The sequence below is a fragment of the Maylandia zebra genome, linkage group LG19 (genome assembly GCF_041146795.1).
Source record: "Maylandia zebra isolate NMK-2024a linkage group LG19, Mzebra_GT3a, whole genome shotgun sequence".
Lineage (NCBI taxonomy): Eukaryota > Metazoa > Chordata > Actinopteri > Cichliformes > Cichlidae > Maylandia > Maylandia zebra.
Window position 1 is genome coordinate 26,702,048 of NC_135185.1, and position 25,931 is coordinate 26,727,978.

General features: G+C 39.8%; 2 protein-coding genes across 8 annotated transcripts in view; both read left to right on the forward strand.

Moving 5' to 3' along the window:
* Window positions 1-844: 844 nt before the first annotated feature.
* Window positions 845-3,360, forward strand: colec11 (collectin sub-family member 11). 2 transcript variants are annotated; one of them, XM_004540486.4, is made up of 7 exons: window positions 845-959; window positions 1,235-1,400; window positions 1,505-1,576; window positions 2,098-2,169; window positions 2,277-2,330; window positions 2,450-2,545; window positions 2,695-3,360. In XM_004540486.4, the coding sequence occupies exons 2-7, from the start codon at window positions 1,265-1,267 to the stop codon at window positions 3,102-3,104; spliced, it is 840 nt and encodes a 279-aa protein (XP_004540543.1). In that variant the 5' UTR covers window positions 845-959; window positions 1,235-1,264; the 3' UTR covers window positions 3,105-3,360. The 2 variants fall into 2 exon arrangements, with proteins under 2 accessions (XP_004540543.1, XP_004540544.1); XM_004540487.4 differs by having other exon boundaries at window positions 2,713-3,360.
* Window positions 3,361-6,013: 2,653 nt separating this feature from the next.
* dcdc2c (doublecortin domain containing 2C) overlaps window positions 6,014-25,931 on the forward strand; it is a 40,358-nt gene continuing 20,440 nt past the window's right edge. The window contains exons 1-12 of one of the 6 annotated variants that reach the window (XM_004540488.3): window positions 6,014-6,513; window positions 6,873-6,921; window positions 7,132-7,208; window positions 7,346-7,477; window positions 7,780-7,935; window positions 8,060-8,108; window positions 11,672-11,795; window positions 13,342-13,442; window positions 14,027-14,155; window positions 16,968-17,037; window positions 19,081-19,138; window positions 20,201-20,325. In XM_004540488.3, coding sequence (XP_004540545.2) covers window positions 6,230-6,513; window positions 6,873-6,921; window positions 7,132-7,208; window positions 7,346-7,477; window positions 7,780-7,935; window positions 8,060-8,108; window positions 11,672-11,795; window positions 13,342-13,442; window positions 14,027-14,155; window positions 16,968-17,037; window positions 19,081-19,106 — 1,197 coding nt within the window. In that variant the 5' untranslated portion in view covers window positions 6,014-6,229 and the 3' untranslated portion in view covers window positions 19,107-19,138; window positions 20,201-20,325. Of the gene's footprint in view, window positions 6,514-6,872; window positions 6,922-7,131; window positions 7,209-7,345; window positions 7,478-7,779; window positions 7,936-8,059; window positions 8,109-11,671; window positions 11,796-13,341; window positions 13,443-14,026; window positions 14,156-16,967; window positions 17,038-19,080; window positions 19,139-20,200; window positions 20,326-25,931 lie in introns of those variants that run through there. The other 5 variants (XM_076877750.1, XM_076877752.1, XM_076877754.1 and 2 more) reach the window with 5 other exon arrangements.

Consider the following 25,931-nt stretch of genomic DNA (forward strand, 5'->3'; position numbering starts at 1 on the left):
TTAACGGCTGTCTCAATTTTGCTACAGGATAAAGAGATATTGCTGTAGTAAATGAAAGAAAGCTGTCCACACAAATAAAGACATGTGTAATGTTACAGAAAAAATTATGGTAGTAATTACAATAATAGAAGAGTAATTCACAGAAATTCACAAAATAGTTTTTCCTCTGTGGACTCACTGCAAAACATTTACAGCAGCTAGAGAAAAATCAGGCACTCTTCTGTGTTTTAACTGTTATTTTTTTTAATCAATTATTTAATTACTCTGGTATAGTATGGTTAGCGATGGGAGAGCTCTTTATCAGTAGGAAAAACTGTAAAAGCAATGACAAAACAGTAAAAACGTAGAAATCGATGCCCTCTCTCACATTTTCCAAAGCTCTCTAGCAGGCCAGATTGGAGTCTTTCCTGGGCCAAATGTGCCCCCCGAGCCTTATGTTTTACACCTTTGATTTAAATCCTTAATGTTAAATAAATAACATCATATGATAGACATAACATAAAAAAACAACTCTCCTTGTAACCATTTCATATGGACCACAGCATATGTAATGATAATCACCACTACTGGTTTGTATACAAACCAAAATACTACAGCGACTTGCTAAAATAATAGATGCTACCTTGTTACTAAATCAATGTGCATGCTAGCTCTGTAAAATGCATTATATATTTAACTCTCCCAATTATCTGATAGCATTAAAAAGTTGAGTCAGTATATTTATCAGGCCTCTTTGCTGTCAATCTCTTGATCGCTTTCCCAGCTAATTATCTGTGGGGAGCCCAAATGCTTTGGAGTTTATCTGTGAACTGTTTACAAAAGTCCTATCACACACATTCTGTGGTGCCTGTGTAGAGGAACATGAAATGCTCTTGTAGGACCACCAGCACTCAAAGCTCCTGCAAATCTTTGGACATCGGCATTACTTTTTTACTTCTGTCTGGAAAATACTTCTAAAGGTAGGCGTTTCCGATTTTGAAATACTGTATAGTTTTCAAGTAAAAACGCTTTCTTAGAGTTACTAAAAAGCTGTGTGTGTGTACTTGGTTTATGCAAATGTAGTTCTAAATGCAGCTTTGCAGTCTCTTTTTTATTTATTTTCAGTGGAAGGAAATTCTCACTTCTAATTCCACTATTTTAATTCTGAAATATACAGATACATATAAACCAAGCCTTGCTTTTTATGAATGATTTTTTTATATTAGCATTTCTTTAAATTGTTTTGTTTCTCCAGCATAGCCCCCTAATCATCCCATGTAGAAGAATGACCGGTGAGAAACTGTTACTGCCAATGATACTAATGTCTGTAGTGATGAGTTTATTACCAATGCAGACATCATATGGACAACACTTGCCAGAGGAGTCTTGCACTGTTCAGATCCTTGTCCCTGGACTCAAAGGCATGTAGCTCTTTGTTCTTTCTTACAAAATGCATACCAGACACCTTAAAAACCAAGAATAGACTCTATCTGATATAATAATTGTTTTTCTTCTGCTCTAAAAGGAGAACCCGGAGAAAAAGGACAAAAGGGAGCACCTGGGAGACCAGGAAGAGTTGGTCCGCCAGGGGAGACTGGTATATTTTATTCAGTTGCACCAAAAAAATATATTATAGAATGTGTTTGTTTGTTTTGTGAGTAAAAGTGCATTCCCCTAAAATGCAAATCTTTAAAGAGAGAATATTTTCCACATGCCCACATTTATAGATCTCCTCATTTTCTCATTACTACCACTAATACAAGAAAAACTGGGGTAAAGATCACATTTCTCGGGCTGATAATGTGCCGTTACATCACTACCAGGCCATCCAGAAATGGTCAAGTGTTTATATTAGGGTAAGAGGTCAAATGAGAAATGGTTTGTGGAATCCAGAGCTGTGGACAAGTGTTTATGGAAGACCTTAATGAGGAGTGAAGGGTGTTCTCTGAAGCATATTCATCATTTTAATTAATTAACCTTTAGTGAAAGTAAAGATTTATTGTTTAATATATATAATTTTGCTTTCATTTGTGCTGTTTTAAGTTTGTCTTGACTATAAGATATACAGTATGTCTCTATCTTCATATGAACAATTTACTCATGTTGCATTCTTTTTAGGTCCACCTGGGGTCAAAGGACACAAAGGCATTATGGGACGTTATGGAAAAGTTGGCCCAAGTGGAATGAAAGGTGCTATAAGAAGCAGAGATGTACTGTCTGCACACTTTTTCAGGAATGCATCAATTATTTGTTTAGTGTGTTTTTATGATTGATAAATATTTACATCTCTGACGCAGGATCCAAGGGAGATCCAGGTGACCCTGGTACAAGGGGCCCAGACGGAGAGCCAGGTGGGTTCTAAAACCATCTTATTTTGTTTGTCAAACAGATGGCAGCAGGATTAGACAGACACATCTGTAAATGAATAAAGTCAACTTTGTGATAGTCCCACACATTTTTGTCTTATCAGGGGTTCCCTGTGAGTGTGCGCCAATTAGAAGGATGATTGGAGAAATGGACATTCTTGTGGCTCAGCTTTCCTCAGAACTAAAATTCATTAAAAATGGTAAAAGATTTGCAGTCTTTAAAAATGCTTTTGTATTTTAAAAAAAATATTTATCAGTTTTGGTATTTTGCTGATTTCCTGTCCTATAGAATTGAAAATGCGGGCATGTCAATGTGAAATTTATAGAAATACAAGTGCTCATTTTTCAGCACTGCCCTCCCCTGCAGCTGTTGCTGGCATTAAGGAAACAGACAGTAAAGTCTATCTGTTGGTGAAGGAAGCGAAGCGCTACACCGAGGCTGAGGGCTACTGCCAGACGAGGGGAGGGCACCTGGTCATGCCGAAGGATGAGGGAGCAAACGCAGCCATCGCAGGGTATATAACCGACGCTGGCCTGAGCAGAGTTTACATTGGCATTCATGACCTCGAGCGCGAAGGTGTTTTCACCTACGTAGATCACTCTCCCATGACCACTTTCAGCAAATGGAGAAAAGGAGAACCCAACAATGCCTATGATGATGAGGACTGTGCTGAGATGGTGACCTCTGGGGAGTGGACTGATGTGGCGTGCCACCCGACAATGTATTTTGTTTGTGAATTTGACAAGGACAACATCTGAGGCCAGTATATGTTAAACAGACTGCAGACTGGACAAATGTAATGGAGCAAAAACTGTAATCTTATTATTTTGCTGTATCCTCTATCTGTAAATATGAATACGAAATGATACGCAAGTTGTGCAAAGTAGTATACTTTCAACTTCCTTTTTGCTTATGAGCTAATAAGCTATTTATTTTCTGAACATACAAAATATCCAAATGTTTGTAAATTTTTTTTTTACGTCCTTGATACATACTGAAATAAATTAGTGTTTCCAAAAGCATGCCAGGAACTGAGTTTTTATTTAATTCAGAAAATCCACTGAGCAGTATTTGTAGCAGTACGATAGACAAACAGTGTAAATAAGCAAATATAGAGAGCTGTGGATTGTGTAGAAAAAAAAATACAATTAAAAGACATTCCAGTTGAGTGAATTTAATCAGATGAACAGAATACAGCATGCATTCCACATTCATGTGCTGTGCAATAAACATTTATACATAGTTTAAAAATAATTTTTTTGCACATTAGTTTTTGCTCTTGAACTAGTTGCGCTTATTTACTGCAGCAGTTAAAGCAAACTTATGGAAGAAATATACGATAAATGATGCAACACAAAGCTGCAGGAGTTAACACTACTACCTCACAGAAACAAGGTTCTCGGTTTGAATCCACTGGCTGGCTTCTGTGTGCAGAAGTTGGGCTCTTGGTGTCCAGGCTTCCTCCCACAGTCCAACGACGTGCATGCTAGTTTAACTGCTGGTTCTGAATTGGTCAGATGTGAGTGTGAACAGCTATTTGTCTCTGTGAGTTAGCCCGTCAATAGACTGGCGACCATGAACATGTATACATGCATGTCGCAAAATACTTATATGGCTTACATTATGTTTTAATCATTAAAGTGACCCATTTAATATTATTGTAAAATAACAAAATAATTACTTTTCTGTTGTAATTTCCACATGGACCATCGCCACCCAGTGGGCGAAAGCTCATCTTACAGCAAAAATCCCTTACAGGGGACTGAAGTCAGTGGCTGCTCCACATTTTATCTGTTATGTTAAGGAAAGCACAGGTGTTACAAAAAAACAATAACTGTCATGCTAAAAGTGCAGAAGCCAGGAAATTCATTAATTTTAATGTTTACAGTTGTTCTTCTATTAGGTTGATTTTAGGCTGTTCTGTAGCACTGCATAAATACCAAGCAGTAATTGGTATATGTGCTAAATATGTTAAACATGAATCATATCAAAGTCAAATCATTGCGACAATGTCCTTCTGAAGTATGCAAACATCCTAACGAGTGAACACGGTAAGGTTCTCATGTATTATCCAGCGAGCAATGCAATTACACCGGAGTCACCTTACATCTTTATAACATTCACTCTGCACCTTAGTGTGCTGTAATAAATGGGAGTTTTAAAATGGATGGCACTGACCTTTAAGAGCGCCAAAGGAAACTCACCCACTGCTTCCCCTTGATTCCTGACATGACATATCACACTTTGGCTAAGCACAATTTGAATCACAGTTACCCTACGACATGTATCCTGGCTAAGAACTGATAAGAACTAATTGCTGGAGACTTTTATGACTTTGCATAAAATTCTGAAAACCATTTGATGCAGTGTCTAAAACCTGATCACATACTAAGCACATTGACATATTCTCGATTTGTAGTGTTAAATTAATGCTGTCAGTTTTTTTTTTATATAAAAATAATTTGCCACCTAAAGTTTAAAATAAAAATAACAGATTACACATGACAATAATATGACAGCCTATTGTTTGCTGAATGACAGAAACAAGATATAACATACCTTAGATTAGTTTGACATTTTCATCTTTGAAAATCCTCCAACGGTTTGGTTGTGTGACTAATAGGAGATGTCTTGCGGCCCTGGCAGCTATTGTTTTAGGATGGGTGTCCCAGCTGAGATGATATCCTATTGCATCCCTCTAAGAAGAGGAATTTGAATATGCATGATGCATTTCTCCTAATAAAGCAGAACACCAGTCCCTTAAGAAATGAATAATTAATGCTGAGATGAATTATGTATTTAATTGACCAGGAGTTGTCCGCCATAAACCAATTAAGTGCCATTGTTGCAGCAATCTCTGGTTACCTTTGTAGTAAACAGTTTGGACAGCTCTGTCTAAAAGTGAAGGGGCTGCAGTCACTCTGCTACAGTTGTAATATACAATAGGAGTCTGTCAAAAATTTGAATGGGATACATGTTTTCTTCAAAAAAGAATACACTTCTTTGGCTTTCTATTATATTTATTATGTGTAGATTTCATTATTTTCAACATTTACATATGTTATGAGTGTATATAAATAAACACTGAGAGAAGATTGGAGTCAAACAGTAAATGTGTTTTATATTAGCGGATTAAACCTGGGAAAAAACTGCATCCCAAAAGGATGTACAGTGCTTAAAAAAGTTATTATGCATGCGAAAGTATCCTTGGGCAAGATTCCGAACCCGCAGTTACTCCCATTTATAATATGCCATAAACGTAAGAAAAAAAGGGGGAAAATAGAAATGTGTTGAAAACACGTTTAAAGCTAAAAAGTACTGAATTGAATTCACCATAACATTTCTGTCTGTTCAGGAATGAAAGTAAATAACAGCAATTTGGGATCTAAAAAATGAAGATAATAACAATAATAAAAAATAAACGACATATGCTTTGTTACAGCGTACTTTACATTGGGTAGTGGCCTAATAAATTTATTAAGCAATGAAATTCACCGCTGTGTTCTGTCAATTAGTTTCTCGTTAAATACCATGAGATTGAATCAGCCAGCTGGTAATGAAAATTAAAAATGAGTTTGTTTGTTTTTTAATACAGACCTATGAGCGGTTTAGCTAAATATGTAAAACCCACTGGGGTCACCCCACTGGTTGCCTTGGTAGCACCAGAGGTTTGGTATCGAACACTAAATTAACCTTAGCTACACAATAGAAGACACGACGAAGACGTGGATACGTATCTTAATACTACACCTCTCATGTGGAAGAACTGAGAAGCTGTCTCCAGTTACGTCTCCGGAGGCCAACAGAGCTGACACATTAACTTCTGACACCAAGGGCCACCGCTGTTTGTTGTTTGAAATCGTTCCCATTAGCTAACACAAGTATGCCCAGCACAACAGGGAGAAGTGACTTGCCACCCACAAAAATAATCGTCGTCTACAGGAACGGAGATGCCTATTTTCCCGGCAGGAAAGTAGTTGTGAATCCGCGGTACGTGCCATACTTTGACAACTTTTTGACATCTCTGACCAAAGGGATTGAAGCACCTTTTGGCGCTGTGAGGAGGCTCTACACCGCCACACAAGGCCACCAAGTTCACCATCTGGATGACCTTCAGCACGGGAGTGAGTATGTCGCGGCCGGAAATGAGGCGTTCAAGAAACTGAAGTAAGTGTCATGTTTTAGGGGTGTCCTGTCTGAGTTTACTTGTATATACTGGAATCTACAGGTTTTTTCTTTAGCTTCATTTGTTGGCAAGGGGATTTGACTAGGCTGGTACTTAATATTCATTAAAACGCTCTGAATATGTCAGCTTATCTTAAATAAAGTCTAATCTGTCTTTAAATGTGATCTTTTGGACCCAGTATTTTAGTCTAGTCAGCAGAGCACTGATCTTGAGCATACTTTTACATATATAACTATTTGATTTCAATTAGTTTTATCAGATCTAAAGATGCCTTACTCCCACATCCTTGCATAAGTTTCCTTGTACCTAAAGGTAATTTGATTTTTTTATTGCCTTCAAGTTATTGTGAAATAGCAGCCAAGAAGCCACAGAATAAGAAAAAAGAACAGGTAGGAGCAATGTTTTGTGTGTGTGGTCAGTTATAGTGAAACTTTTTTCATGTGTCCTTGTTTTAAGTTTAACCATTCTGCCTGAATGCTGATGACATCCTTAAAATCTAAGTTGCTCATGAAGGTCCTGTCGAGACACATAAGATTAGATTTTGAGTGACGTGCTGAAAAAAAAACCCCCACTCAGTTCCTCCTTTATGAAATTTTCAGATCCAACCTGTTGTTCACAGCAGGATAGTAGTTTCTGCCCGCTGGAAGAGAACTGCTGATGAGTCTTGCACAATAAAGTGAGTATTGATTTTAAACTGCATACATATTTTTCCACGGTGTTAAAAGAATAATGTTCTCTGCCGTGCTGTGCAATGCAAGAAACAATTCCATTTATTTATTCATGGATCTTTGTGTGTCGTGTTTTGTTTCATAGTGTCTTCACCAACGGAGAAGTGCTGGTTCCTCCGGCTCGAATACGGATCCCAAAGTATACCCTTAGAAGCTGGGAAAACGTTTTAGCTATGGTGACAGAGAAAGTGCGTCTTCGCACGGGTGCTGTTTTCAGGTAATGTCAGGACATTTAGTCATACATCATTTTTAAACTAGTTAACTGGAGTATCAGTGAAGGTTGTTTTCCTCTTGCCTTCTAATTTAGAACGTAATGTGATTAGTGGACACTTTACAGTCAATTTAAATGCAGAAAAATGATACTTGGGAAGGAGAGTAGAGGGACTTTTGCAATTAATTAGAGATCGAGACCATGTGTGGTTGTGATGTATTCAATAGATTTCATTCAGGCAAAGACGTAGCTGAAACTATCACTAAACATTACTGCAGTGAGTTGTTTTTCTTTATTTGAGCTTTCAGGCTTTGCACATTAAATGGACACCCTGTCTCCGGTCCCACTGAACTGGAGAACAACCACTACTATGTTGCAGTCGGTTCAGAAAAGTTTAAGGCTCTCCCATATTACCAGTGTGTCCCCAGGAGGGATTTGCTTAGGGAAAATAACATGACTGAAGGGTACGAGATGTGATCTTTCATGGCTTTTTCTATATGTCCAGAATAAACACTGGATTTGATTTTATTTCGATAAAGAAAGCAAAAATGTGTTTGTCAGTATTGTTTTTCCTTTTCTTCCCTGCAGCCAAGGCATCCTGCCCAGTACCAAAATCAAAAGATGTGCAAAGAATGTGGTGAGTGTTGATGCACTTTGCCATCTGGTCCTTCACGTTCTCCTAACGTGCTAAATTGGTACCCTTTTCCCCCTGAACTCCCTCCGGGTCATTGTTGTAACACTTTGTTAGACTCACAGTTGAAAAGCGTATCTTTGCACACACAGCATTTCAATTAACATTTCCCACGTGTGAGACTTGTTGTGGGGGCGCAATTCGTTATGAAACACCACTATCATCAATCACTGTCTGCAGGAGGCATTGAGTTACCGTTGCTTTCCAGTTTGATGGGTAATTCCCACAGAGACAGGCTGGCCCACTTGATCAAGTGCAGTGAGCCTCATAGACAGATCATATGCACAAGGGGGACTTCGTTTACAGCAAACTAAAAGAAAAAGAAATCTCTTATTCAAACAAGAGCTGGGACTATTTGTATTGTGATTAAGTTGACAGTGAAATGCTGCGAACCCATACGGGGATTGCGCTGCTGTGGGCCCGAGATGAACACCAAATCACGTGATGAAGATGAGAACATGCCCACTCAGCAGGTCTAGGTAGAGATGGGCCCCACTGTGACAAATGTGCCTGACATGTGATTTTTATAACCATGAAAGATGACAGTGCTCTGGCAGATGTCAATTTTTGTTAGATATAGAAAAATGTCCCTTGCTTTATCTCCAGCTTTATCTGCATTGGATTGCCTTTGAATTTAGAAATAATTTGAATATTTATTAGTTATATATAAAAGATCTCTTCATTATATTAACAGCTATGCAGCCATAAAGCAGTAGATGAAAATTACATTGTTACGCAACTTTGCTTATCTGATACATTAGCTAATAAGACACAACAACCACAACTTTTGCCATTTCACTTAGTACCATGAGGTGGAGACAGAGACAGAGCTATGCCTGTGTTTTGCATCCTTCGTTTCAGTGTAGTGTTAGTCATTCACTAGACATGAGGCTGCCACATTTTACTTTCCTCGCCTCTGTGTCTGATCCCTCATGAATTTGTAAACATGATCTGACCAGTTAATAAGGGCCTTTCAGAGGGGGAGATATGCAAGTGACAAAAAATTACCCAATCTGTCTTGATCTGTCAGCTGTTTAGCTTACTGATTACACATACATTTATAGGGTCGTGTCCATCATTAATTTCAGTTTGACCTCACAAAACAACAGCAGTCTGATTTGAAACGCCCGTAAAAAAAGACCCTTTAAACATGCCCACTGAGGTTGTGTAAAATGTAACCTTGCTCTGCACGGGAGCCGTGTCTGTCCTGTCCGCACCGGCGGCGGACCCGTTTCTGCACTGCTGGACGGGACATCTGGTGTGGAGCAACCACCGACTAAACTGACAGCTCTGCAGAGTGTAATAATGAAACTCTCCAGCACATCGTGTTCCCATTGGAAGCAAGCATGCTGTATATGCTGAGTTAAGTGTTTTACAGACATGATGAGGTAGAAACTTTTGAGGTAGACATAGCATAAAGAGAAGATTAATAGGGGAGAGAGGAATACAAAGAGACAAAGCGAAAAAGAGAACAACGGCGTGCATCGTGCAGTACACTTAGTTATTATGGCAATCGTTATTATGGCAGTTAAGCAGTGCTTTATATGTGCTCCACATAAAGAAAAAAAAAAAGCCCAGAAAGGCTGACTAAACCTTTAATATCTGTGCTTTCTGACATCATTGATGATTTGCTGCTTCTCCTCGTTTCCTCTGTTTCCCATGTATGAGCTCATTGGTTAGGGGAAATAGCAATGCCCCGAGGAAGACTTTACCCCCTCGCTGCTGCCAGTGTGTCTACTCACTGAGGACTCGGCCCTGGGAGTGGCTCAGACTGATATCACAGTCAGTATGGCTGGAGGCTGGTCAGTCCAATTGTTTAGGACCCCCTTTTTTCCCCTGGCTATCATATCACCGTGTCCTCTTGTTGACTCCAGTCTTTGGCCACACGAGAGAGCCACAGATTACTTGCTGTCCAGCCCTCCTGAGCCCCCTTCACACTAACTCTAGCACTCTCTTTGTCTTTCTCTCTCTCTGTCTCTGGAGCCTGATGACACACACAGTTGTCTGCTCCCGCAGGACCTGGTACTGTAGATATGTAATGCAGACCGAGAGGCTATACTGTATGACCTCAGCTTTTCCACTGCCATGTCTCTACTTCTGCTGCTGCTTGTTTTTGCAATCTTCCGGCTCCTTCAGCACCCCTCGTCCTCTGCTTTCTCCTCCCCTGTGCCCTGCTTGCCACTCTCCCTGAGCGAGACAGCTTTGGATTGAGCTCGGTTTATTTAAATACCATCTATTTACATCTCACCGCAAGCAAGAAAACAAGCTGCTCAATATTTGATGGGCCAGATAGAGTTTGATTTAAAACTTTATCGCAAAGTTGTTTCACATCACTCGCAGATGAACCGAGGTTACAGGAGCTGAATTAGCAGCTTATCACCGCGACGGTGCCACTGCTCCTTTGTCTTTGATCTCATGCGGCCGCGGACACCGCCGCGCTAGAACATGAACTCTCTTTCAACTCTCCTCCTCTGAATATAGCAGACAAACTTCACACTTCTTTTGTTCTTTTACTTTTTTTTTCCTCCCTCAGCCCACTAACGGCTGTATAAATTCAAAAGAATATCAACAGACTTTGCCTCTGCATTAAAGTAAGCAAACAAGTGCAGAAACAACGCCGCTATTCCCCGGACTCCATGTTAGTGAGCTTGCAAACACCACTGCCAGAAGTGTATTCTGGTGGAAGCCCGAGATCACTACACTATCCCCCGAGCCAGCCCAGGGATCCTGCAGTAAAGAGCACTGTAGCTGAAAAGTCACATTAAGTCAGCTCTCTCTCTCGATCTCTATGTCTGTGTCTCTCATTCTCTGTAAGGGAGACATACCTCACCTTGCTACCTGCGGAGGGGATGAGGAGCCTGCGAGGAGAAAATTGCCTTTTGTGGAAGCATTAATTCAGATGTGTACCCTGCTGTCTGAACATCACTGAACTCTCCCCACTGCTCTCTCTCTCTCTTCTCTTCCTCTCTCACTCCTTTGCTCTCCCACCATGCAACTGAGTCCCAAACCTTTTTTTTCCTCCCCTCCCCATCAATAACCTTCTGCTGTCTGCTGCTGAAGAATAAGTTATTCCCTACGACTCCCTCCCTTTCCCTTTAAGCTTGTTTGGATTTTCATTGTTTGATCTGGGTTGATAAATAAGACAAATGCAGTTAGAAATTCATGGCTGCCCTATTTCATCAATAAATGATTAGTTTGTCACGCTCCCTAGTGATTGATAGGTTGTGCACGGGATGTATTGGAACCAGATGAATTCAATACAGTAGGAGTCAGCGGGGAGTTACAAAACATATCAGCTCATGAAAAATTGAGGTCAATGGAAAATGTAAAAAAGCTGCTGAAAAAAGAGGAGAAACAAGCCTTCCTGTCTTGTTTTCTTGTTTTACTTCTTCCTCTTTACAAAATGAGCGATAAGTCAATGATGAATCACAGACCGAATGTGAGGACATATACCTTAATCCGGGCCTCTCTGCTCTCCTCTCTTTTGTACCTCCATGTGGTTTGCTCAGACAAGCTCTGGAGAAGACCTTGAGCACACAGCCAGGGGCCAGACAAAGAAACTCACAGCCAAGGCAGAGAGAACCAAACAACAAGGGCAGGTGTCCAAGAACCCAGTTCTCTTCCCCCCAGTGGGTAAGCAGAGCACTATAGAAATATTGTCTTTACTGCCTCGCTCTCTAGCCCCTCTGTCCGCAGAGTTTTTGTTTTCTTTCTTTTTTGTTGTTGTTGTTGTTCTTCAACACTTTCTTCTTCGCTATGATGACAGAAAGAAACCTGTTGGATTTTGAAGACCATCTATGCGCTTTGTGTAAAGCATGTTTGTGTTTGCAACTGTACATTTGTAAGTCTTCTGTGTGTGTAAGTAAAGAGATGTAACTCCTAGTCTGTGCTGATAATGCAGAAAATCTGCCATTTGGCAGGTGAAGGAGATTTCTTTGGAATCTCAGCCTGTTCTTTTTAAGTCCAAACAGAACAGAGCTGTGCGCCGTTTCAAAGGAACACTGCTCTTTTCTGTGAATATTAATAAAGAAAAAGACTTCAAACACTATCAAGGGGGCTTAAATCATAGATGAATTCAATCAGGCCATTTTGTTGAATACGTATCCTGAAAGCCTGGTTAACTATCTAGGGGGAAACAAAAATGCTCTTATTTTCTCTTGATGCAGGAATCAAGATGGTAATGAGTTATTAATCTTAAGCAACACTGACAGAAGTAAAGACAAATATTCTTTGTGTGCTTTAAATGTGATACTCAGTATATCAATAATAATAACACTGTCTGTATCTACTCATGCAGTTGTTGTTGTGCCATCTGTGCGCAGTAGTACGATTGCTTCACTTGAAAAACACATACTGGTATGGTAGCATTTGCAGGCTAATTGCTACTGTTTGAATCCTGCCATGATTTCATATGTTGTGACTGAGATACTCAGTTCTCAGGACACATTTCTGCTTACTACTGTATCTGTAACCACATTAGCAAAGTCCCTAAAGTTAAAAAGCAAAGTTTTATGTCTTCTTTATAATTATATCAGCTCTTAAAACCCTTCATACAGACAATAGCTCTGTGCAGTGTTCACAAGATTAATCTGGAATGAGGTCAGAGATTTAAGACTTTTTATAGATTTCTAGACAAAAAAGTAATTCTAAGCTTTTTTGTGGTTGTGTAAATGTCTCTTTTCACTTAACACATGAAGCAGAGGCATTTTTTGTTTACATTGTCTTTTAGTGTTTTCGATGATAAATCTTGCATGTGTGGTTATTTATTATTTAAATTAAATTACTTAGGGCAATTGAAGTAGATTTAAGTTCAAGAGCATGTTTCATTATTCACATTCTACGCCGTATCAGATCTAGCAGACGAAAAGGAATTTGTTTACAAGGGTGACGTTGCTGTATGAGGCACGTCCCCACATGCATCAAGAGCAGCCTGTCACTGTCAGGATGTAACCCTGGACCAAAAGTTCACGCCGGCTGGCCATATTTGTGGCAGGGCAGCTGTGGCTTTCTGTGGCCCTTAAGTCTGGGGGACCACTATAAATAAATAAATGGCTTGACAGCAACATTGATCTCTTGTGAAGTTGAACAGGAGTAGAGAGGAGAGAGAAAGCGAGTGTGTAGAAGAATGAGACGGCGACTGCCAGCAGATGAGGTAATTGTGATTAATCACTTTTCTCAGAGGGCAGCGTGTTCAATGCACAAAACAAAAGGAGTGAGATGGCAGGAGCAGCAGAGGTGCAGGAAGACCGCCAGTTGAAGGTGGATCTGCCAATTGATCAGGTAAAACATAATCCCATACTGTAGCGCTACAGTCTGATGAGGTCCTTAAAGCTCGCAGTTATTTAACAGCTTGGCCTGATATCAGACAGGAAATAAGAAGTGATTTGAGTGTGAAAACACAGCACTGCCAGAGAAAAACATAACCCACGTGAACATGGAGAAACATGTAAAGCTCCTTGGCTCCTTGCGGATTTTATTACGCTTTATATGTCAGTTATTATAATTTTTACAGCTCGTCATTGGAGACACACTAAAGTATACAAGTTGATCATCACAACAAGCTGTTTGCATTTGATGTAAAATGAAAGGGTTAGATGAAAGACGTGCCTGCAGCTTTAGTAACCTCTCTCCCCCCCATCGGTGTTCTTCCTATTAAGCTTTACCTTTCTGTATGTTTCCCAACATCAAACGGAATTGCGAATATACTTCTAGTACAGTATAATACTATTTTCTGCTCAGAATAAGGGCTCATGAATGCTCAGCAGAACAAGCTACATAAATATATAAATATTGTAAAATCAATACAGCACTACAGTACAGTGTAAGCCAAAGGGGATCTTGTGTGTTTTTCCCCCTCCCTGCAGGTTGAGGCCAAGATAGTTGAAGAGGAGTATGAAGATGGGAATCGTTGTGCGAGTTCCTGCAAGGCCTCCCTCCGTGATTCAGATGACTCGAGTACGCAAAGGTCTTCCACCACAGATTCCGGGAAAAATGTAAGTACACTTATTATTAGTTTAATGCAGTTAGTATTTCACATTCAGTTCATTTTTACTTTATTATTATGTCCAATTTTCTCATTTCCTTTTGGATTAGGTCACATAAAAAATGGTCTAACCAGCAATTATGGTAATGATCATTTCCATAATTGTAATAGGGTCACATAGACCTGCTTTCAGCAACTATACTTTCACTTAATGCACGTGTAACATTTTTTTCTGTCTCCATGGTTATTTTGGTGTATTTGCTATTTACTAACACAATCTTTCTAAGGGGCAGAAGGGAACATTAAAAGGTACAGAACACATTACTAGTACTACAAAGGATTTAAATTACCTGTGTCTCAGTTATGTTTTTGTAGGACGCGTTTAGAGCCAAGCTGTCGCCCCAGATACTGCAAATCATGGAGTTTTCATGGTTGAAAAAGAGGCCCATAATAATAATATGCAGTTGTATTTGATGTCTGTCCTTTACTCTGGTTATTGTGCGCATTAACATTGATGAAGTGGCGAGTGAGCTGTGTATACAGATGTTGTTGCACGGATCTGTGGTCCCCCCGAAATTACGCTCATTTAAATAAACTTATTTTGCTCTAATAATCCTCGAGGGACAGCGATATGAAGCCGTGTAACTGTGATAAATGCACACAATAGTTGGGTGATATTACTATTCCATGCAATTTCATTCGGCTTTGAAATGAGAAGATATTGAGTCTTATTTAAGCAATCAATAACCTAGAACATTTCGTTTTAATGAAAACTATAATTTTAAGCAGTGGCAATTACACCGTAGGGGAATGTTTTGGTGTGGTGATGATTTTGCTGCCGTATGCACTTTTGCAATAAAGATATTCTTCGTGGGATAATTATTGACTTCTGGGGGTCGGTTATGACCCTGGCTAAAGACCTCATCAATAGCTTAATTCATTACTTATCACTTTTAGTCATACATGAATATTGCTGATTCAGATTTACTATGGATTGGGGTGGAGTGACCATTAGATAATGGGAAATAATAATAATGATAATCCCTGTATGGACTCAGCTATGTTTGCAATAATCATCTTGCCAAGTAGCTTTTGATCTGTCAGCGAATGGAGAGTGGCATAAGATGGAATTTTAGCTGAAAGAACAAATCCTAAGCAAAAATAACTCTAGTTTGCAGTAAAAGTGTGTCAGCACTTTTAATCAGACCGGCTGCCTTACCAAACTTTGATTTGTTTATGTTCATTAATGTTTTATCAGCACTGTACTTACATTATAGTTAAATGCCTTTGTCAAGCCAGAAATAATAGCTCTGCAGGTAAGACTTACCTTACCTAACGTCTAATCATCCTTCATGCATACTCATACTTGTTTTTTCCCACTGAGGCCAAACAAGCTGTCGCTGTCTCGTTGTCAGCAACCTCATCATTTAGAGGGCTGTGAATAATAATGAGGGATAACTGCACTGCTATGACTCATACTTTCAGCTGAGTCCAGACAGATTTCCTCCCACTCCGGTGCTCGTGAAATGCCCCGTGTACTCTGTATACGTGCATGTATATGGTAGATATTGATGACCAAATTCAATTACATGATTACATTTTCAGTTGAAGCTTTAAATGATTTATTGCAGTGCATTTAAATAGTGAATACATTTGCAGACAGTACAGCGGTGAGGCGGTGCTGTGCATGTGGTATTGACCTGTGTGGTCCAGGCCAAGGAAAGAATAACGAGATTCAGCGTCTCTGCCAAGTGGAGATGTCCGCTGAGAGTGAACACAGGCTATCTTGGTGTTAGGAAGCAAAGGATGGCGGGCTGGAGCTTGATGCACATTTATCAAAGCTGCTCTTACACTCACTCCACTGACTTTTGTTGGGCTCTCTGCAGGTTGGCTTTTCCTTTAGAGTGCACTCTGTTAAGGATCTGATTGATTTCATGACGGCCTACTCTGTTTGTATTGTAGATGTCATACACTTTGAGGAAATGTGGACAAGGGTAGATTTGTACTCACCAGTGTAATATTGTGTTCACAATTATCATTTGTTTTGATTTAACAGTATCGGCTGATTTATCAGCCAGTCGGCTAAGCATTTTTTCTTAATTAATATTGTTGGAAATGCCAATGAAACTAGGTATGCTTGATCAATTGCCTTCCTCTCCTTAAGAATTTTGTGATAAAAAAAATCAAATCAATATTGACCACACCATTGATCCATTCCTCTTCTTTCTCCGTTGCATTTGTCTTTCATCTGTTTTCCTGCTGCTCTTCCATGAAGCTTAGGTTAGCCATTTCATAGACCTTAGTCTCCACATGCAAGGTCAACTATAATCAACTCTAGACAATGTCACCGCCTTGCTTTTCCAGAGAGCTAAGCGGAGGAAGACGACTCCTCTGGGCTTTTAAGGACCTGCAGTATTATACCATTCAATTACTGTTCATTAGACAGTGTACAGCCATTAATCAGACTGAGATGTTCTGCTAGTCCTCAGCGGGGACAATGAACTGGGGAAATTTATTCTGGCTTCCTGTCTAGGCCACTGTTTAGTGGTAGGGAGAGAGATGACACATGGGAGCGCGCTGAAGCTTTCAGTGCTCCACTCTCCCTGGTATCTGTTTTCAAGTGAACTTCTTCACTTCACGCAGCCCCGTCGCTGAATTTCAAAAACACGGGCTTTGTCAGAGATTTACTGCATATGTGGGAGAGTATTACAAATCTGATATATCACCGAAAGGGGAGAAAGCTGACAGATTAACTGATTAGCGCTTCATATGCATTGAATATGACTAGATGATGATATGAAAAGTGGATTTATGTTTTCCAGGAGGCTAAAGAGAGGGAGGCGTCTTCCAAGCTCGGCAGAACACGGTCGCAGATGTCCCTGTTTTTCAAGGGTATGTTCATCAAAGCATAAAGCCTGGTAGGAGATCAGTGGCAGCCCCCATGTTCCTCTCCACAGCACCTAATGCACCCATAAAGAGACCTCTAATACACTCGGCATTACCAGTTCCTCCCTGACATTGCATGTCGCTGGAACCGCAACCACCTCTCAACATCTGGGAGAGCTTTATAGCGTGCTTTATGGAGAGCATGTGGTTGAGTTTTTTTTCTTTTTGACTCCCTAATCTAAGATGACTTATTCTAGTATTAAAGGCACCTGCACATCAAGGTGTGCCATGCTCAGGGCTGGCATTGTTCACCACTCTTTATATTTCCCATGTTGTTTGCAATCTTGAACCATTCAGACAGAATAAGAATTATACATACTTATGTTACCATTAGGAAAAATTTTTTTTAATTGGCTTTACATGAGCTGGCCTTTATATAATTATTTAAAAAAGAACATATCTGAATGAATTATGAAAAAAATGTACCATGAACTTTTTTTCCCCTTTTTATGGAGGTGAGAGTAACCTAGCTGAACCTCAACCAAAACAATGACATTCTCCTTTCTTGGGGAATGTGCCTTGCAGTTGGTTCAAGCAATTTCGTTATAATTGCCTACAGAACATTGGCTTTGATTTTTAGGACCATTCACTGGTTTCACAATATCGTCTTCTGTCCCTGGAGGAAATTCCGAAGGTGACTAAATAAAGCAGGATGCGAATCCCTGCAGGTGGTTATCTCTGTCTGCCCTTCAGTTTGAGGTTCGCTCTGTCGGTGTCCAGGAAATCACTGCATCCAGCGCTAACAGCGGGCCTCCTACCTCCCTCATCTGCCATCCATATACACTCACATATGCACAGAGTTATCTAACAGACAGGAGGTTAGATTAAATGTTTCTCTTATACAGCTGCACATGATTTTTGTGTACATACATGCATTCTCTTTCAATTATCTTCATATTGATAGTAGCAGAGGATGCAAGGCAGCCCCGTACACTCCAGTGAGTGATTTCCCTGCAGAATATCAGTGGGCACTACAGGGGGCATTCGAAATAAATCACAGCACGTTATTGCTTGCCGACTTGAGACCCACATCCACATTTTTCTGTCCCTATCACATTGCGTTGTTGTTGCTGTTTATGAATTGTTCTGCATCATTCATACCTCATATTCTCCAGCTGTCACAGTGGATCTGCAGATGACACAGATGCACAGCATAACTGGAGAGTCAGCGGAGGGAATAGGGATGTGATAGGAAATGCAAGTTATCTCTAACAGAATCATACCTGCCTGCCACCTGCTTTGCATCAAAATGTCAATATGTGAACGAGTTTTTATTCTAGAAGGTTTTTTGGCACAGTTTTCTAAGAGCAAATCAACCATCAAAGCATTTGGCCTGCTTTTTTCCACATTTTTTTTTTAACTCAGGAGAATTGCGTCTTGATGTCCACATATAATAGGAAGAGAAACTGGCTTCAGTTTGGTGGAGATTCTCCTTCAAAAGTTATTGGCACCATGTACAATGGCTTTATAATTTATGAGAACTGTTAGGCCCTCTGACAGAAGTTGTAAAGCATCTTGACTGATTGGGTAGATATAGGATGTGTGCAGTCATGGCATATTGTTGCCTGCATGTGCGTGCGGCATGCACAGTTCCACGGCTTGCTCTGTCACAGATAAATTACTCCACACAGTCAAATTAAGTTGTTGTAAATCACCTCGTGGACCCGAGACTAGTCCTGAGTGACGACCTTTACGCCTATTTGACTTTAACTCTTATTTATGTTAATCACATCTGTATTATGCCCACAGTAAAACTGTGTCATATTTGAAAAGGTCATTGTTTTCTGGAAAAGAATAGAACTGTGACACACACACACACACACACACACACACACACACACACACACACACACACACACACACACACACACACACACACACACACACACACACACACACAAGCTTTGTTTATTAGCACGTGAAGTAAGACTTCAAAATTTTGCATGGTTACCAGTTTTTGTTTTTTTCTTTTTCAAACTCTTTTTACAGGAAGAAAATTGAAACTTCAACATTAGTTGTTTAGATCTGCATGAGATTCACTCCAGAGGTATGCTCTATAAAAACACTATAAATGATTTCATCGATTGAACTTTTAGCTCAAATGCACAAAATATATTGTTGTGTAGTCGAGCTGCATATAAAGCACAGCAGTGTTCATTAATCATACAGCATGTACAAATTATAACAATTTGTGCACGTTACGATTACCTGGTGGGAAATGATTATGAAATCCCCGTACGAAGAGTCTGATTATAGCTTTGGCAGTAAATAATCTCATGTTCAATGGCTGTTAATCCCGTTTACTACAGAATATATAGCATATTCTTCATTTGCTTTTTATTATCTTTCAGTTTTTATTAAATCAAATATCAGACTGTCTCCACTTCCAATGACAAAAAGCAGCCTTTCTTCAAAGTTGGAAGAAAACATATGCTTTTCTTCTTATTCAGCATATACATGTCGTGAGTGGCCTTCAAGAAGCTGCGCGTCTCAATAGCAGTATGTTTTTTTTCTCTATAATTTACCATGGTGAAGAATAAGAAGGACCAAAGGCTGTGTGTTAGAAATCAGCCATTGTGATGTGAAAGAGGCATCTGTGTGTGATCTTCGCAACACTTGAGACGACAGGCTCTGTGAAGTGCACCACTGCCCAGTTACACATGAGCTTTGATTGCTAGTTTGTTCTGTGCGTAGCCCCATAGCTTTGAACTGTGTCTCAAGATGAAAGCCAACCTTGTCCACAGTATGTCCACTGCAGACCGCTGCTGTTGCTTATTTGCTTCAGGCATGATCAAGAGCTTTGGGACTATTCTTTTTTTACAGTTTTTTACCATACTGCATTATGTATAATTTATCATACAGTGGATCCTGAGACAGCACCCTGTCTCCACTCCATTTTAATTTAAAGCCTCTTCTCTCTTTCCGTATCTTGCATTGACTGTGGTCAGTGTATGATACCACTCAGGTATGTCTTTGTTGTGTCCAGTTAACAGACTTTGATATTTGTGGCATTGGAGCATGCCCACAAAAAAAAGAAGAAAAACTCAGTTCCTTTTCTCTCTCTCTCTCTCTCTTGTCCTCTCTTTGCAACCCTCTCTCTGTTTCTCAGAATCATAGAATACAGTGTCACACTGCTAAGGACCAGACGTCCTCATTCTCTTCTGTCTCAAGAAGCCAGCTGCTCATGTATAAGATGAAACAGTGTTATAAACCAAATAAAAATGTCTTTTCTCCTGACAGCCCCGGCGTGAATATATGGCCTTTTATTCCAGTGAATATATTGCATAATTATGTATGGTTATGAATATTACATGGAGCCTCACACTGGGTGCATGGTAAGACGCCTAATTGCAGAGTTTAATTATTAAGAAGCAAAGGTCCTGAGCGGGCTTTGCGAGAAGCACTTTTGATAAATTATTTTTTGCAGTTTTCTGATGAATTATTTTGGGGGCTTGTGTCTAATCAGTGGGCATAGTGGACGGCGTAACTGCTCTTGAGAGGGACTTATCTTCCCATGGAGAGGAATTACTATGCTGATTAAATCCACTGAAATCAACTAATAACTTAATGATATTGGAGTGGCCCAAAAAAAAAAAAAAAAGAATCATTGCCTCTCATAGTGCTGGCCATGAATAACACAAGGGCACAGTGATGGGTAGAATGAGGGCTATTGCTGTTGACCTTGGGGCACAGCTTTAATATTTCTCTGTAACACGAGGGAGGGAAAGTGTGTGATGGTATGTACTAAAGCAAACCTCATTTTAAATAGTGTCATAGTGCTTTACTTTATACTTCATATAAAGCACTTCAAGGAAAAAGTCCAGAGAGGCTGACTAAACAAGGAATAATAAACTAGATCACCCTCAAGTACTGCCAAATCCACAAAGCACAGTTGCTTGTGTAACTACAGCACTTTGCTACAGCCACATCTTCCTCTCCAGCATGTACTATAGCTTAGACACCCACACAGTGTTGCTCAAGTGTCATATATTCACTTCAAATGCTCACTGCATTGAGAAAAGTTTAAGGGTTGACCTCAGTTTTATGTCAAAAGACATTTCAAAAATGGATAAAGCAGACTTCTCCGCATGTTACCTCAAATACAGAACTATTGCACTTGATGTATTCTTCCATAAAAGCTAATGGCTGTAATGCTGACAGTAAGAGTCACTGACCCACTTAATCACAGTTCTATATCACGCTGTGATGTTGCGAAATTTAGTTCACTATAAATGTGGGATAAAATGCGAGGGAATAGCGGTGCTCCTTCCTTTCACCTCCTACAAAATGAATACTGGTCTAGCACATATGAAAGGGAGTGCAGCTGCTTTTCTTCAGATAGCACAAATATGTGAATAATTGATCGATATTGATGTGAAAATCACCTAAGTGTAACCAGGAGCTGTTTGTTTGGAAGCCTCCCATGGAGGGCAGGAGTCTAGCCATCTGCCAATAACACGTCAGTCATCGTGCGCGGCGGGCACTCTGACTGATTCACAGAGCTGAACAATTGTTCTCAGTGTGATGTTTCTGTAAATCACACATTCTGCTTTTAACCAATGCTTGACGCTTGCTTTGAATGTTTCAGGTTGGTTTCAGTCAGGGGTCCGCAATGCTGTCTGGAAGTAATGGGTATATACCGATTCGGTTTTCTAGTTGTTATATAATTGCAGTGATTATAAATTATAGATTTGTGTTTGCATTTAATCTATAGAACTCAGCGAAACAGATGATGCATCTACATACACAATGTAATACTCTGCAAAATTCTTGAGCCATGCCTCACTACACGGAAAGTCAGTATATAAGGAAAGGAAGAGTTTGTACAATCTAATGAGCTTGAAAGTCAGTATTGGGTGTTCTTTATCTCAACTCCCTTAGGCAGCTTTTGTGTAATTTCTTTGAGTAGTCTTCAGGAATAGTTTTCCAGGCCTTTTGTTCTGTTCTCTGTCAAGATAATCCCAAACTGCTTCAATAATGTTGAAGTCTGAGTTCTGGGGAGGCAAGTCCATGACTGATTGAGTTTCATTGTGTGTTTTTCAAACCTAATATACTTACTGTACTGACAGTGTGTTTGAAATCGGTGTCATGCTTAAATCAGACACGTTCCAGATGATGTTGCAGGGTGGATAAAAATCTGATGGTACTTTTCTGTCTTCATAATTCCAATCCAGTCTTGACAACCCTCCCCCCAACACTGGCCTCCTTAATGACCAAAAATTTCTCATTTGGATTCATCACTACATGATACCTTTGCCACTGATTTTTCACTCCAGTTTTTCTGTAATTTGGTTTACCTTAGCCTTTTCTCCCTGTTTTTTTCTACCTTCAGAGGGCTTCTATGTAGGCCTTTGCAAACAGTAGATGCAAAAACTTTCATTTGTCCTCCACTCGTCCAATTTCCTCAAACCTTGTTAAGAACACATTGCACACCATGCTGAGATATGCCACGTTGTTGGCTAATTATTATATGCTTTTGCTTTAGGTTCATCTCTTGAGTTAGATGTCTTTTTATGCTTGACTCATATAGGTCAGTGCTAAAGTATGTGACATAAAAAACACAAAAACATTTCTTTAAAAATGGTCAGGTACAAGGACTGAACTGAAAATGAGTGAAAAAGCAGCCATATCATGTCCACAGAAAGGCTTTTAAAGACTTTGAAAAAGCTTTAATACTCATCATTACTTTTTACAAGAATTACAAGAAAGTCTGGCTCCTTGGATATAAAATATAAAGAAGTGAGGGATGGTTCAAGACGTTTAGACAATACTGCACGTGTTGCTTTTTAATCTTTACCCAGCTAAATTAACGTATTTGGAAACAGTGTAAATGTAGCATATGGTAGTTGTGCTACTTGTACAACAGCCTTGTATGATAAGGTGTGGGGCAGCTTTGTGCAGGTAAAAAGTTACTTTAGTGCCTTTTTCCTAGTTACACGAAAGCTATTAGCATTTGTATCAGAAACGTATTTGAAAATTGCTGAAGGTCATTTTATACAGAGGCACCATGTGCCTTGAAACCTGCACAGATAGTTGGTGTTACAAAAAGGCCTTTTTACAGCTGACATCACCCAGAGCCACCAGGAGGCCACTTTTCCCTCACTCTGTTCTGTAGCTACCCACTGTCTAAAGCTAATGGCTGGTAACACAACTGAAAGCTCTCAGTCTGATAAGATAATATAGAGTCAGAGAGAAAGCAAGCGAGTTTAAGAGCGCTATATAAGTGGGATATATATTCAGACTATACAACGATGAGGAAATGCTCTAAAAATAAAAAATAAAAAAACAAATGGAAAATGCTGCGATGATATCACTGAGCCCGGAATGCTGACGGCAGTGTTTTGAGTCACATCCAGATGGCTATGAAGCAGGGATGACAGTGGGAGCTGGGACTTACTGCTGTCCTCTCACCTGATGTCATGCTTAATAAAATAAATGAGGATGACATTATGCTTTGCAAACAGATTCATGAATTATAGAGCTTCGTTAAAAAAAATTACCTGTATTTTTATGATCATGACGTTCAGTGTTTACAGCTATTGTGAGTCACTGTCAAAGCAAGTTAGGTTGGCAAGATGCATTCATAGACTGTATGGGTGCATCTTACAGACGCAGATACCTGCTAACAAATAAATAAAAGAAAATTCACTGGAGAGTCTCCAACGCAAGTCCTGTTATTTGTTATGTAACTGAATTAAAAATGTTCCAAGAGACAGCAACATAATAGAAAAACAATCCTGTTCAGTGACTTGAATTGCTATTCCTGGCACACTAAAACAGTCCACCTAGCAGCCTGTTCCACTTTACATAAAAGAGGCCACATCCCTGATAAAGATTATTGTTTTTTGTGTGTGCTAGGATATAAATATGTTTATTTCTGGTCTAAAATTGGCTTAATTTTTCTCATCCTTTCACTTACTAACTTGGTCCCTCCATCAGCTCTGGCATGCCCCACTACCAGACATACTTTCATACCATATGCTCTCATCTGTTACTTTGTTGCAGGCATATACATTCAGCACAAGGTTTAGTTTATAGCCAATCATATGCCACTGGCTTTTACCGTCTATAGTGAACGAGGGAAGCGGCTTTCAGCAGCTGTGCAATCAGGCAAGCTGAAAAACGAAAAGATCTAATCTGTGCAGAAAGGCGAAAACAAGTGTATAGTTCCCGGGACTCTTTCACACCAGTAGTCTGCTCATTCACCTTTTTGCAGCTCCCTGCCACCACCAGCAGCGTGCCCATACATATGTTTACAAATTTGTTTTTACATTTCTATTTTTTTCTAGTTTCCCTACTGCTTCTTTTTCATTGCTTCTCTCTCTCCTTTCTCTTCCCCCCTTTGTCTTTTCCTTCACTGGCTGTCTTTAGTAAGATGGATGTGTGCATTCCCAGGGCAGATGGCTTTGTTGTTACTCCGTGTACCCGGCTAGCACTTTAACACCCGGCCTCCTTGTCTGGCCTGACGGGCCATTGCCTGGGGAAAGAACTCTACCAATACACTGTGCAGAAAACGTGTGTCGTGCAGCTAACTGCATGGGTGCTCACACCTTTTTTGTTACTGGTAGACCCTCACAGTCTGTGCACCAGATACACACATAGATTTGTTTTAGCACGGTTGTTGGTATATAAAAACTTCAGTATATAGTACACATGCACTATGCAGTAGCTTGTAAAATAACTTTTAATAGAAATAACTTGAAGTAAACATTTTCTGTATGACTATCAGTTTCCCACGTGCTTGTGGGGGAATTTTAGCTTACTATTCTTTATAACGTAGCCTTAGTTCATTGATGTTTGTGGACATCTGTTTATGCCAAGATCAGTTGAGGTCAGTTTGAGGTCTGAACTTTGACTGGGCCATTGCAACAACTTTATTATTTACTTTTTTGGCCATTCTCCACCACCCTGCTTGATGTGTTAGACTCAGTGACCACCTCTCCACCACCTTGCTTGACAGTTGGTATGAGGTGTTTAAGCCGATTTGATGCATCTGTTTTTCTCCAAATGTGGTGCTATACATTATGGCACAGCATCTCCACGTTGGTGTCATCTGTCCAAAGGACATTTCGTGGGTTTATTCAGATGCAACATTACAAACCTAACATGAGCCATGCTTGTTTTAGAAAGAAAAGGCTTTCTCATGGCGAAGCTTCCAGACAAGTTTCTCTTGTTCAGTCTTTTTCTAATTGTGCTGTCATGAACTTTAACATTTAACATGCCATCTGAGGCCATTAGTGACTGAGAGGCACCTCTTGGCTTTTCTTTTTCTTTGCACACTCTGACCTTGGAGTGAATTTGCTGGGACATTGACTCCTGGGAAGAGTGTGGCTTTGTGTTAACACTTATCTGAATGCTCCAGAGCAGTAAAAATGCCAGAACATCTGCCTTTATGGAGGTGGTCACACTTGCCGATGATCATTTAATCAACTGGATGTGATTAGCAGCACCTGTCTGCTGTTACCCTATTAATTCCCATGGAAGCAGTAAGGGTGTACTTAGTTTTTCACAGGCCCGAATAGAGTCCTGTGAAAAACTAGGTGCACTCTTACCTATACACACACACACACTTGTGTATGGGAATCCATATGATCTGTCTTTAAGCTTATATATAATGTCATACCCACTTGCCTTGTACTGGTCAGTGGTTTGCATATTGACAAACTGTGTCTTGTTGATTTTTTTTTCAATTTCCATGATAAACTTTAAGAACAGCTATCCTTTAAAAGGCAACATGTGTGGATCTCTTTAGGTCACCTGCTTGATTTCCATGCTGTGATCTAAGGATGATAAATTGCTGGGTACACATAAATTATATCAGTGAAATCACATTCAGTGCA

Bases quoted from the DNA above. Each gene is read 5' to 3' on its own strand.
- colec11 (XM_004540486.4), top strand. From the start codon at position 1,265: ATGACCGGTGAGAAACTGTTACTGCCAATGATACTAATGTCTGTAGTG. The intron at 1,577-2,097 runs GTATATTTTATT...CATTCTTTTTAG, and splicing joins TGGTCCGCCAGGGGAGACTG to GTCCACCTGGGGTCAAAGGA. The intron at 2,170-2,276 runs GTGCTATAAGAA...TCTCTGACGCAG, and splicing joins TGGCCCAAGTGGAATGAAAG to GATCCAAGGGAGATCCAGGT.